The sequence below is a fragment of the Naegleria gruberi genome (assembly GCF_000004985.1).
Source record: "Naegleria gruberi genomic scaffold NAEGRscaffold_37, whole genome shotgun sequence".
NCBI classification, from domain to species: Eukaryota; Heterolobosea; class Eutetramitea; order Acrasida; family Naegleriidae; genus Naegleria; species Naegleria gruberi.
Window position 1 is genome coordinate 121309 of NW_003163290.1, and position 12570 is coordinate 133878.

At 32.9% G+C, this 12570-nt stretch overlaps 9 protein-coding genes across 9 annotated transcripts; 5 read left to right on the forward strand and 4 right to left on the reverse strand.

Annotated features, from left to right (window-relative positions):
• Window positions 1-88: 88 nt before the first annotated feature.
• On the forward strand, window positions 89-1726 carry NAEGRDRAFT_69895 (uncharacterized protein; the record flags this gene model as incomplete). Its single annotated transcript, XM_002674810.1, has 2 exons — window positions 89-446; window positions 552-1726. 2 exons carry the CDS (start codon window positions 89-91, stop codon window positions 1724-1726), a joined length of 1533 nt encoding a protein of 510 aa, XP_002674856.1.
• Window positions 1727-1952: 226 nt separating this feature from the next.
• On the reverse strand, window positions 1953-2717 carry NAEGRDRAFT_69896 (uncharacterized protein; the record flags this gene model as incomplete). The annotated part of the gene is made up of 1 exon (XM_002674898.1): window positions 1953-2717. One exon carries the CDS (start codon window positions 2715-2717, stop codon window positions 1953-1955), a length of 765 nt encoding a protein of 254 aa, XP_002674944.1.
• A 1336-nt stretch (window positions 2718-4053) lies between these two features.
• NAEGRDRAFT_50624 (uncharacterized protein) lies at window positions 4054-4956 on the forward strand (the record flags this gene model as incomplete). Its single annotated transcript, XM_002674811.1, has 1 exon — window positions 4054-4956. The coding sequence occupies one exon, from the start codon at window positions 4054-4056 to the stop codon at window positions 4954-4956; it is 903 nt and encodes a 300-aa protein (XP_002674857.1).
• Window positions 4957-5529: 573 nt separating this feature from the next.
• NAEGRDRAFT_69898 (uncharacterized protein) lies at window positions 5530-6687 on the forward strand (the record flags this gene model as incomplete). Its single annotated transcript, XM_002674812.1, has 1 exon — window positions 5530-6687. The coding sequence occupies one exon, from the start codon at window positions 5530-5532 to the stop codon at window positions 6685-6687; it is 1158 nt and encodes a 385-aa protein (XP_002674858.1).
• Window positions 6688-6808: 121 nt separating this feature from the next.
• On the reverse strand, window positions 6809-7786 carry NAEGRDRAFT_50625 (uncharacterized protein; the record flags this gene model as incomplete). Its single annotated transcript, XM_002674899.1, has 1 exon — window positions 6809-7786. One exon carries the CDS (start codon window positions 7784-7786, stop codon window positions 6809-6811), a length of 978 nt encoding a protein of 325 aa, XP_002674945.1.
• A 306-nt stretch (window positions 7787-8092) lies between these two features.
• On the forward strand, window positions 8093-8794 carry NAEGRDRAFT_80476 (uncharacterized protein; the record flags this gene model as incomplete). Its single annotated transcript, XM_002674813.1, has 1 exon — window positions 8093-8794. One exon carries the CDS (start codon window positions 8093-8095, stop codon window positions 8783-8785), a length of 693 nt encoding a protein of 230 aa, XP_002674859.1. The 3' UTR covers window positions 8786-8794.
• Window positions 8795-8817: 23 nt separating this feature from the next.
• NAEGRDRAFT_69901 (uncharacterized protein) lies at window positions 8818-9972 on the reverse strand (the record flags this gene model as incomplete). The annotated part of the gene is made up of 3 exons (XM_002674900.1): window positions 8818-9295; window positions 9365-9595; window positions 9647-9972. The coding sequence occupies 3 exons, from the start codon at window positions 9970-9972 to the stop codon at window positions 8818-8820; spliced, it is 1035 nt and encodes a 344-aa protein (XP_002674946.1).
• A 169-nt stretch (window positions 9973-10141) lies between these two features.
• NAEGRDRAFT_69902 (uncharacterized protein) lies at window positions 10142-11354 on the reverse strand (the record flags this gene model as incomplete). Its single annotated transcript, XM_002674901.1, has 5 exons — window positions 10142-10257; window positions 10310-10689; window positions 10717-10819; window positions 10923-11014; window positions 11047-11354. 5 exons carry the CDS (start codon window positions 11352-11354, stop codon window positions 10142-10144), a joined length of 999 nt encoding a protein of 332 aa, XP_002674947.1.
• A 184-nt stretch (window positions 11355-11538) lies between these two features.
• NAEGRDRAFT_69903 (uncharacterized protein) lies at window positions 11539-12495 on the forward strand (the record flags this gene model as incomplete). Its single annotated transcript, XM_002674814.1, has 1 exon — window positions 11539-12495. One exon carries the CDS (start codon window positions 11539-11541, stop codon window positions 12493-12495), a length of 957 nt encoding a protein of 318 aa, XP_002674860.1.
• Window positions 12496-12570: the final 75 nt, after the last annotated feature.

Genomic DNA, 12570 nt, shown 5'->3' on the forward strand with positions numbered 1-12570 from the left:
TAAAGTTCATTTCCAACTTGATATTAAATAATTGAAATAAAAATAGAATTCATGTTCAATTAAAATAATAAAATTATTAATAAAAAATATGCCACACATTGCAGTAGAAGGATGTTGTCATGGTGATCTCGACAAGATCTATGCAACACTAGAGCATGCCATTGAACAAAAACAATTAAAGGATCAACAAGAATTAGCCTTGAAATCTGTCGAATCGGATGATGATTTTTTAAATGCTCTCGAAGAATACAAAAAACCAAGCATTGATCTCTTACTTGTTTGTGGAGATTTTGAATGTATTAGACATGCAGATGATTTAAATAGTATGAGTGTACCTGATAAATATAAGGAATGGAAGGATTTTCACAAATATTTCCCTCAAAGTCAACTCCGAAAGGAAGGAGAAGAAACTAAAGTAGCACCAATGCCAACATTATTCATTGGAGGTTTGTTTTTTTAATTTCAACACATAATTCTAATTTACATTGGATTAATTTTCATCTAATCTGGTAAAATATGATGATGATGAATTTTAATAATTAATATTTTAGGAAATCATGAAGCTAGTCTCTACTTGATGAGTTTACCATTTGGTGGATTTGTGACTGATAAAATTTATTTTATGGGAAATTGTGGATTTGTTCAATTCAAGAAGAAGTTTTCAAATGGTAGAATGACCAGTATGAGAATTGGAGGTTGGAGTGGAATTTATAAGGATAATGATTTTTGGAAGGATAGTGCAAGATTTTTACTTCCAAAACAAGAAAAGGGACTCGCTCAGGAAGAAGATACAAACCTAGGAACTACTCTGTTCGATGAACAACATGTACCATTCTCTGAGAATGCAAAGAGAAGTGTTTATCATGTGAGATTTTTCGAATTTTGGAAAATAATGAATATGAAACTATGTTTGAAAGCTAAAGAAGAAAGTCAACCTCTTGATATTTTCCTTTCGCATGATTGGCCAACTGGAGTGACTAGACATGGTGATTTGACAAATATTAGACGTTTTAAGGATCATGTAATGAAGGAAATTGAGGAATCAGATCACAAACTTGGAAATCCTTGGGGAGAGAAATTATTGACCGAATTAGAGCCAAAGTTTTGGTTTGCTGCCCACATGCATTGTAAATTCTCCTCCGTTGTTACACATACAGAGACAGTTTCTCAATCTAGCACTTTGAAGAAGAATACCAAATTCCTTGCTCTGGATAAGTGTTTACCAAAGAGAGACTTTTTACAAATGGTTGATATGGATCACTATATTGAATACGCCAACCACGATGAACTATTGGAAAATGAAAAGGAAGGAGAATACTATTTTGATTTGGATTGGCTTGCCATCACAAAATTGTTCCATGCCTACAGATATGAAATCTCCAAATTATTGAAACAACCAAATATTCAAAAGATTCAAAGAAATGCCGATCAACTAGACAAGAATTTCAATTATTCTCAAATTGTAGAACACGTCAACTCTACGCCTCTCCCATTCATAAAGAGTAGAATGTATCCTCTCTTCACTTTGGAAGAAATTGAGAAGGAAAAGAATTGGATTCTCGAGAGAAGTAAGACCTATGATGATGGAAAGTTTGCCAATTTGCGTATCCCAATACCAACAAGCTATTCTTTGGGTGCTTTGAATGGTAATGTAAATGAAAGATTGCCACTTCAAATGAATCCTCAAACTGTTGAACTATTGGACTTTCTTGGATTGAATGAATAAATTGTAAAATTACAGTGATTTACGATACGAATGATTATTCCAATGGCACAAACAATAATAATGTAATTAATTAGGTTTAAAATATCAATTCCAATCTCCAAAACACGTTCCAGTACTGAACCCCATTATCATTATTCCCAATCAAAACAAGATTGAGATTTATTCGAATGTTGTGAATAAGTAAATTGTAAGGCATAAGAAACAGTTGCAATATTTTAATATTTAATTACAGTCCAGGTCCGAGTGGAACTCTGTGAATTACTGAAAAACTAGTTTCCTTATCAGGTCTGTAAATAAGACAAACTTCATTCACTCTGACAGTGACAGGTTTCCATTTAGAATTTAGTTCCTTAACCTTCTTTTCCACAAACTTTAAAGCTTGTTGTCCAACAGTCAAGTGAGGCACAAATTCACCCTTCTCATTCTTCTTCTCATCACAATATGGAAATAGTTCTGCAATCAATGCTTGCACTTGTTGCAATTTCTTTATACTTTCCTCATCCTGATCCAACCACATAACACTCGAATTCTTGGCAAAATAATTCACTCCACTAAATGTAATATCAAACGGCTCAACACGTGCCAATTTCTCCCTAATTAATTCCTGAGCTTGTTCAAAGTATTGCTCTGGAATGAACGGAAAGAGGAAATTAATGTGTGGAGGCCATCTTTCATAAGCTTTATCCATCACTGATCTCATCTCTTGAATAGGTTCCCATATTTCTGTTGGTGCAATAAAACAACAAGCTGTATGGAAAGCCTTTGATGAATTATTCTTTACATCTGAAGAGGATGATGAAAATATATTTCCAAATGTTGATTCAATTTCTGTGGTTCCGTACTCCATCAAGAGTGCTTCCTTTTCCTTCTTACCATTATTCTTCTTCTTTTGATTATTATTTAAATTATTGTTATTATTATTAGCTTGTGATGGTGATGAGGCAACATGTTGAGAGGAGAATGAAAATTGTTTAGATGTGGATGACGACATGATTAATAATGATTCTGCAGCTAGTACTTGTCTAATTAAATTATTCGTTATTGTCTTGTTTTTAAATAATATGAAACTCTTTGATCGGAGCAAACGCGAGTTGTAACTTTTTAAAATAAATTTTTTCATGATATCAATTTTGGAAATGCACAGTTTGATAAGCTTGAAAGTTTGATTATCAACTTGCACCTTCACATCATTGTATAAGTGGCGTGTAATATTAACACAATACATTACAAAGATTACAATACAGATATTTTGTAAAAGTTTCACTTGTTGATTGATGAAAGGTTGTGCTGAGAAGAGTGTTCTAATGTTTAGAGTGGAATGTTAGGGACTTAAAAGCATAATTCAGTTCCTTGTGTAAGAAGTCGTGCTGAGAAGGGTTTCTAACATTCGATTGAAAGTTAACGATTATGTGAAATAAATCATCTTTCTAAAAAAGGGAAAAAAGAGTTTTTGTGGTAGGTTTGTAGCGTGTTTTGGTTGAATCAAGCTCTTAGTGAAAAACAACGGCACTTTCAACAACTTTCCAATAGTCACCAACTTGTCATTGAAATGTTTTCATAATTAAAAAGAGAAGAACCACTAAACATTTCACCAATTATCATACTAATCAAAACATGCTTTACCAAATATTAATTCTTACAACAAGTTCTCTTTGTTTCTTTAGAGTGACAGTGTTGAAAACTGTTCGAAACTTGAATAAAAATCCTTCGAAAGAACATCCTGACCAAAAATGACACGTCTCATCACACAACAACACTAAACAAATCGGATCGTTGACGCATAGTTCTCAAATAGTGATACTGATTTTGATGAATTTGCTCATTCGTATTTTCTGATACATTGCTTTTACTTTACCAAGAAGAAAAAAACCAATCGATTATTGTTTCACTATTCACTGCCATCAACACTCCATTCTCCAATCAAACTCATTTGGCATCAAGAAGTGTTGGACGAATCACAGAGAAATTAGACGAAAGAAGAAGAAACTCATCTTGTTAAGCCTTTTTTCCAAAGAACAATTCACCACCTCTTCCAATACTGTTGGCAAACACCGGGTTATTGCTTTTCTGGTGTTGTTTCCAATCGACCTCCACCACACAAGAGCTCTTTTGAAATATTACATCACATCCAACAAAACAACAACAATATAACATTATCATCCTACATTGGAAATTGATCCTCATTCTCATCATCATCATCTGCTTAGTCTCATACAACATTTTGTTGCGGCAGCATCACCATTCTGATATAATTTCCTTTATCATTACTTTCCCAATACCACTACTGTACCATCATCATTACTAAACAAACAATACATTAATCAAACATGCCCAATAATCCTTCCCCTACTACTTCTCAGCAACATGTTCTTTCCCTTCTCCAGCAACAACAACAGCAACAACAGCAATTTTTACAAATTATCAATTTGGCGGCAAACAACAATCCAAGTCCCAACCAGCTACAAATGAATCCACAACAACATGTTTCCCTCCAAAATCTCAATCAATCCCCAACCACTCCAAACAGCAGTAGTACTAGTGGCAGTCAAACACCTCTGAGTACTGGTAATGGGAGTCCTGCTAATGGCTTGTCTCCTTCCCTAATTTTCAATACTTCTTCTTCGATAAGTAATAATAATAATACAAATGGTGCTGGTGGTGGATCTGGAAGTGGAAATAGCATGCAAACAACACCTTGGTTTTTGAATCAAAACAATAATATTAATAATAATAATAGTGGAAATAATAATGGAAATAATAATAATCAGCAAAGATCAAATTCATTGGGAAGTTCGAGTCATGTGAATGAATCATCATCTTTTGGAAATAAGAAATTAATAATGAATAATAATAATAATTTATTATTGAATCATGGTGGTCAATTGATACATCAAGGAAATTCATCACCTTCTACTCCTCTCAATAACAAGTCAATTCTGCAATCAATGATTACTCCACCAAGCACTTCATCCTCACCATCTACCAATAATAACACGACTCCACCATCAGCTAATTTCATTCCTCCTGGTTATGTTCCTCTGAATGCTGTTTCGAATCAACAAATTGTTGGTGCTCAACCACAACAACAACAACGAAACATTTCAATGCAAAATCAGCAAGTGGGAAATCCATTAGTTGAAAAATTGAGACAATTGTTACAATTAATGAGGATTAGAGGAAGATCCAAATCATCCAATGTTCAAAACAGTTTCACACCAAATGATAACTAATCAAATTATGCAAATTGTACAACAAATAGGAGGAGATGGAAGTGCTTTTGGTGTTGACATGTTTCTGAATTCTCTAAAATCTCAACAACAACAAATTAATGTAAATAATAATAATAATAGAAATAATAGTGTGATGCAATCTGTTCATCCTCAAACAGTTGGCCACCTTTCACAGCAAGCCCAACAGATGCAACACAATATATACAAACAAACACAACAACAAGCATTGATATCCCAGCAATTTAGTCCAATGATTTCTACGACCACTTCGATATCTTCATCCTCAGTTGGATCGAATAATACTCAACAAGTGGACACTATGATGTTGGATAATGATATGGATTTTGAAATATTCAAATCTACAATATTAGGAAATGACAATACAGTATTTCCATTGAAATTGGATTTTAGTGATCTAGTTGACTTTAAAAAGTAAAATGTACCATATTAATTGTTCAACTTTTTTGATGGGATTCATTACCTTACACATTAATAATTGATTTGTTTCCATTCCTCATCTAAATTCAGTAGAAAGTTCATAAAACTTTGAACTTTTTTACAAATCAAAAAAAAATGAAAAACGACAAATCCAAGGAAAATGTTGATAAAAGTTCTTCGGAGGAAATGGTAATACAAAATTCTAAAGATATGACTACATTGATCGATTCTTGTCGGAAAATTCAAGAACAAAAGCAATATCATTCCATTACACAAATTGAATTTATTAATCTTGCTACTAACAAATTAATACATCCATTCAATAATTACAATTTAAAAGGATTTAATATGAGACAAATTAATTTAGCAGATTTTCTAGTGAGAGATACAATTATTTCAGATAGTGATTTTACTGAAAGTAAATTGGAAAATATTCAATTCATTCTTTGTAAATTTAATAATAGTAATTTTAATTATGAGAATTTTGAAAATGTTACATTTACAGATTGTATTTATGATGATAATTGTTCATTTTCAGGTGAAAAACAATTAAAAGGAATAGCTCTAAATCAAAATAGTATTAAATTTGAAATTTTGGATCAAAAAAATAATTGGATTATTAATTATTTAGATCTCAATAATAATGTTGGATATAAACTTGCTAAATTTATTGGTAAATTGAATAATTTAATAACACTAAATATCACTTCTTGTAATATTGGAGAAGAAGGTTCAAAGGAAATTGCTAAATTAAGTAATTTAACAGAACTTAAAATTGATAATAACAATATTGGATCTGAAGGTGTAAAATATATTGCTCAATTGAGTAATTTAACATCACTTAATGTATATAATAATAACATTGGAACAGAAGGTGCAAAAGAAATTGGTAAATTACTAAATTTAAAAACTCTTAATATTGATAATAATTATATTGGAGATGAAGGAGCACAAGAAATTTCCAAATTAATCAATTTAACATCATTAAATATGTATAAAAATAGTATCGGATATGAGGGTGCAAAAGCAATTTCTAAATTGGGTAATTTAAGAGCTCTTACTATATATAATAATTATATTGGAGAAGAAGGTGCAAAAGAAATTAGTAAATTGACTAACTTAACCTCGCTCAATATCAGTAATAATAATATTGGAGATGAAGGCGCAAAAGAAATTACTAAATTAAGTAATTTAACAGGACTTAAAATTGATAATAATAATATTGGATATGAAGCTGCTAAAGAAATCAGGCAATTGTTGAAGAATTTAAAATATTTGGGAAACATCAATTAACTAGGTCTCAGTTCAGTAAAGCGAAGATTCATGCAAAGATTCCAATGAGTGTTATTTTTGCTGGTGGTAACAATCCTTTTCAATCAACTTATCAATGAAGAATATGATATTTAATATACATTTAGAATTTATCATCAACAAGTGGAGTAATATTCTTGTAAGGTTGATTCTTGAAAAATTCGAGAATGAAATCGTCTGTATATCTCAAACTGAAATGGGTCAAAATGAATCTAGTTTGTGGATGTTTCTCAATGTAAGGTTTGATGTGATTCCAGTGCATGTGATAAGCTCCCAAAGCTGTTTCTTCTTGTCCATTTTCTAAGAAGGTACATTCCACAACAATGACTGGAAATTCCAATAAGAATGGATTCATTTCAAAGACACGATAAGTAGTATCTCCCATAATTGCAATTCTTGGTTCTAGAATGATATCAGAAATTTCATCACCTTTTTCTTTTCTCAATTTGGCAATTTCAGCTCCCTTGAGCTCTGAATATTCTTTTTTCAGTTTTTTCTTTCTTTCGTAAATGGCATACCCATTACAAGGCACACTATGATCACACTTTACAACTTTGGCCACATAATTATCCTTTCCACCAATTTTCTCAATCAAATCTCCAGGTTCCACACCAATGATATCAATTGGTTTTCTTTCCTGAACACTTTCTCTTGGCAATGTCTTTCCAGCATTCAATTCCTGACAACTATGCAAAAAGTTCTCTACAAATTCCACCTTTCCCTTTGGTACATAAACTCTATTAGGATTTGATCTATTTACAAAAGCAGGTTGACAAGCAGCCAAATAAAACGTATGATCCGCATGTGTATGAGTAATCAGAAAAGTATTAGGATTTTGACTCATATACTTTTTATCAATAAATCCCATATCGATATTACATGAGAGTTGGGGAATTTGAAAGTAGGTAGCCTCCGCACTCTTTGAATGCCCAACGAAAGATAGGGCTGGATAGGAAGATGATTTTTTATGTTCCGATGATGATGATGATGATTGTGGTGGTGGAGATGATGATGATGATTGATCGGAAGCATCTTCTGATGAACCTGTTGGTAATTCATAAATATTCGGAATGACTTTCATGATGAAAAGTACTTTGTTTGATTTTTTTTGATTTTGAAAAATTAATTTAATATTTTTGAAATTGAAGAAAAGCAATTTTGAAATTGAGGTTGAAATTGAGGTTAAAGTTCAGATTTGAAAATTATAAATTAAATTTGTTTCATGTGAGTAAGATGATGAAATTTAAGGTTCATGAAATTAAAATACCAATATGGAAGGTTGACAGGATGCATTGTAATAGTTTCGAATACAAATTGAAACGAAAAAGAAACCTTTCCAGCTCATTAGCTTCATATTTGGCAACAAACAAAATATCACTCCAAAAAAATGTTTAAACATTCCCTCCTTGCAATCCTTGCATTACTTTGCTTTACACATGTCTTTTCAACTGTGGCCACCTTCAATTTTCTATTCGAAAGACATGAATCCATGAAGAGATCAACACTTCAAACAACAACCACTACTACATGCTGCCAACCAAATGTCTTCTCCCTAAAAGGCATCTTAAATCAAGTTGCCATTGGTAAAAACGCAACTTTACAACCACTCACCGGAACCATTCAATTATTCGCAGATTACAATCTTGGAAGAATTAGACAAGATGCAACATTCTCTGCCAATGGAATGAACTCGTCCATTTCTAGTTATGCATTCAAACTTTCTGAAAATCTTGCTGTCAAGTATGATATTCGTGGCGAGGGCAATTGTGCATGTCATCAGATTTCGTCCACTCATGATTTTCAGCCAATGTGTGTCCTTTCGTCCAATCAAATAAGAAAGGCAAAAATTGGAAAATATAATGCAAAGAATGTTATCTATAATGTAATGGGAATGAATGCTAATATTTGGGTTTTTTATGAGAATCCAGACGAAAGTGAAAAGTGTTGGATTTTGAGTTCGTATTTCCCAGATTCGTTTTCTCTTCAGGAAATTGTGTATTATGATCAAGTTGAGAAGGTTGACCAAAATGTTTTTAAGGTTCCTAGTTATTGTCCAAAGATTGAACAATGTTCTGATTGAGAATATTTCAGTTTCGAATAAAAATTTATTGCTCAATTGAAATTATCCCAAAATTCCATTGTTGATTTTTCCTTAAATACAAAAGGAATTTCCAAAAATCCTCTAATCATTTTCAATAAATCAATTCCAACCAAAAGTCCGATCATTCCCGCTAATTCCCCAAGTAATCCCTCAATTGAGTTTGTGTAAACTTCCTCAATTTGAGTTGTACTGAGAGAGTTGTAAGTTACTGAAATAGTTAGTGAAGTTTCGTCTGCATTATACGTTCTGAGAACTGTCTTTTCAGAATTCCATTTTGTAGAATTGAGATTTGGATTATCAATTGTTGGTTTTAATCGAGTGGTGATGACTTTGGTCAACATGAAAAAGTTATCTAATGAGGGAAGGGCATAATTAGTTTCGGATAATAAATCAGGAGTGGTTCCTTGCTCATGGAATGAAACAATGAATCCCATTTTGACTTTTTTAGAACTGATTTCAGTTGGAGTTGGAGCATTCAATCCGAAAAAACTGTTTCGAATAATAGACAAGAAATCAAAAGAAATTGACATGAAATTCAAACTATTGTATATTACTTACAATGTTCTAATTCCATTATATCCAATCAATGACGATTTCATTAAATTAGCACTCGAACTATCCGAAATATTATTAAAAACATAACAATGATACTTGTTTCCTCCCTGTTCAATTTCCTTATAATAAACCTGGTCAGAATTGTAATTATTCGAAGATTGAAAATCAACAGCTCCATCAAATCGAAGGGCACAAGCATTACAATCAGAAGGACCTGCATTCCAATTACAAACTCTATTCGAATCAGTTTCCAATAATTGTAAGAAAACAAATGAGCCAACTTACGTAACTGCTGGCAGGGTAAGGGAAGTTGCTGGAATCCAACTCATGGTTGTGGTTGGCTTGGACATGGCCTCAACATAACTCATCGATTGTCTAATGGTGTAATAGACCATGAAACTCAACATGATGAACCAGCCAATCATGGTCAGGATGTGATACCATTTGAAGGGGAATTTCCAGCCACATAGCTCAACATGTTGGATTGGCTCATCTGGGTTGTCTTTGATTGGACTGACATCTTGTTTGTTGATGGTGGCTCGTTCCTTATTTTCGGTTGATGTTGGGTTGGTTTCTTGCATTTCAATGGGAGTCACCGAATTGGTGGCCATTTTTTTATGATCTTTAGTATAACAGTTTGGCGGTAATTTACTACAATTTTTGATTCTTTCTTACTTGAGCTAGTACATCATTCGGGATGGCTTTTTATTAACGAAAGTCTTCAAACTGATACAGTTACTTCAAAACACAAAATATCAAGGCATATGTAAATTCAAAGAATTAATTGAAATTATCCCACAACTCCATAGTTGACTTTTCTCTAAATATCAAAGGTATCTCAAGCAAACCTCTTATAGTCTTTAAAATATCTATTCCCATAAGCAATCCCAGCATGCCTATTTGAAAAAAGTGAGATGCTCATAATACAATGTTTGAGAAGTAACATACCTGCAAGTTCTCCCAATAATCCTTCAATTGAAACTGTCAATACTTCTTCAATATGATTAACATTTAGGGTGCCATAAGTAACAGCGACTGTTAGGGATGTATTACTACTAACTGTTGACATTAGAACAGTGTTTTTGGAAGCCCATTCAGTAGTTTCCAGATTTTGATGTTCAACTGAAGGATTTAACCTTTTAGTAACTTGTTTTGTTAGGATATAAAAGTTATCCAATCCAGGTTGGGCATAGTTGGTTTCAGAAAGAATGTTTGGAGTTGTTCCAGGCTCATGGAATGATACTGTAAAACCCATTCTTTTGATATTGGCCTTGATTTCCTTTTCGTTTGGTTCTCTCAGGGAAAAATCGCTAACATATGAGCTTCTACTAACAGAATAATCGTCAATTACTTACAACCTTCGCATTCCAGAATAACCAGTAAGCCATGATTTGAATACTTTGGTGCTATCTGTGATATTATTAAACACATAGCAGTGATAATTTCTTCCACCTTGAACTATTTCTTTGTAATAATATTGATCATCAGTATACGGGGTGATCGATTCTTGACCGTCTTCCCTAGTCATGGTAAATTGAATTTTACTATCTTTATGACCTACCTTTGAAAATCCAAACACCCACTATAATAGATCCAACATGCATCACAATCAGAGGGACCTGCATTCCAATTGCATACTCTAATTTTGAATTCCTATATTCAATTTCAATTGGAATTTAACTTACGTGATGGCTGGTAAGGCTAGTTTTAAAGTTGATTCCCAAGACATCGAAGTGGTTGGCTTTCCCAATGCCTCACTATAACTCATCGCCTGCCTAATAATATAATAAATCATAAATCCAATCATGATAACCCATCCAATCATGGTCAGTAGATGAAACCACTTGAACGGAAACTTCCATCCTCCAATTTTTACACTATTTCTTCTTTCCTCTTCGTCTTCGGCTGTTGTTGTTGGCTTCATAGAAGCTGCAGCAGAACCTCCTGCTTCCTTCTCTTGCATTTCAATTGGGCTAACGGAGGTTTTACTCATTTTCACTTTTTTTTTAAGATTGAAGTGAACCTTAATAACAGATCTTAAGCGTTATTTTTTTTGGCGCCAAAATACAAGTTCATCCAATTACGAAAAAAATATAACAACAAACTAACAAAACCATCATTTGATTTTGTGAGGAGAGAACTAAGTAGCAGATCGGAAGATAGTTGTTTGAAAAATGATGGCAGCACCTGAAAAACAATTTAATTGGAGAATTATAAAACATGTACTAGTACTCTTGTTTTGGTTCATCAATACTGGTGTTTTTGCATATTATATTTATTCACAGGCAGTTTCATTTATCAAGACTGAACAATCTCCTGTGACTTCAACTTCCTATTCATATGAAGATCCATTGAACTATCCGACTATAACAATTTGTGATTGGAGTAGAGAATCATCATTTGCGGCTACTTGTCCTGTTTGTACATTTGAATACATTTCGTGTTATTGGTATAATTATGCAGATGACACAAATAATCCAGTGGCTTGCCCTCTAACATTTACCTTTTTTAAGGATGGTCAATCTTGCTTTGAGGCAAATGCAGATATAAGCAAATTGCTGACTGCCAAGAAAAAAGGATATCTAGGATCAATCAACATGTTATTTAGAATTCCTATCAATTATACTGATCCACTTCTTAGTGCTTACAGACTTGGAGCTTCTATCACTTTTAGAGAGCCAGGAACTCTACTGGGAAGCATATTTGCTGAAACTAATTATGCCATTCCAGGTCGATATAATTTATTTTCAATCAAAAAGGTGGTCTACGAGAAATTGCCTAAACCTCAGACCACCTCTATTGATGAGATTCCTTTACCAACAACAGATTCTTCAACAAAAACAATTTCATACGAGGCAACCTATTCAGCCCTCAAACGAGTGAAAACTGCAGACATGACAGACAATGATTATCTGGAGCAAATTGAGGTGGCATTCACATATGAAGAGTTAAAGACAACAACAATTACAGAAATTCAACAAAAAGATGGTTGGAGTTTGTTTGGAGAAGTTGCTGGAATGGCTGGGTTATTGCTTGGATTGGATATTTTGAAATCGTTTAGACTTTTCCTAATGTTTCCTCGTCTTTTCTTCAGACAAACCTCACTTGGAAAAATTTGGGAAGCTATGAATTAACAACAGACTAGGACAAATAATAATCGATTATGATATTTTTGTAAATATAAAGATTTTAAACATTGCAACCTAAAA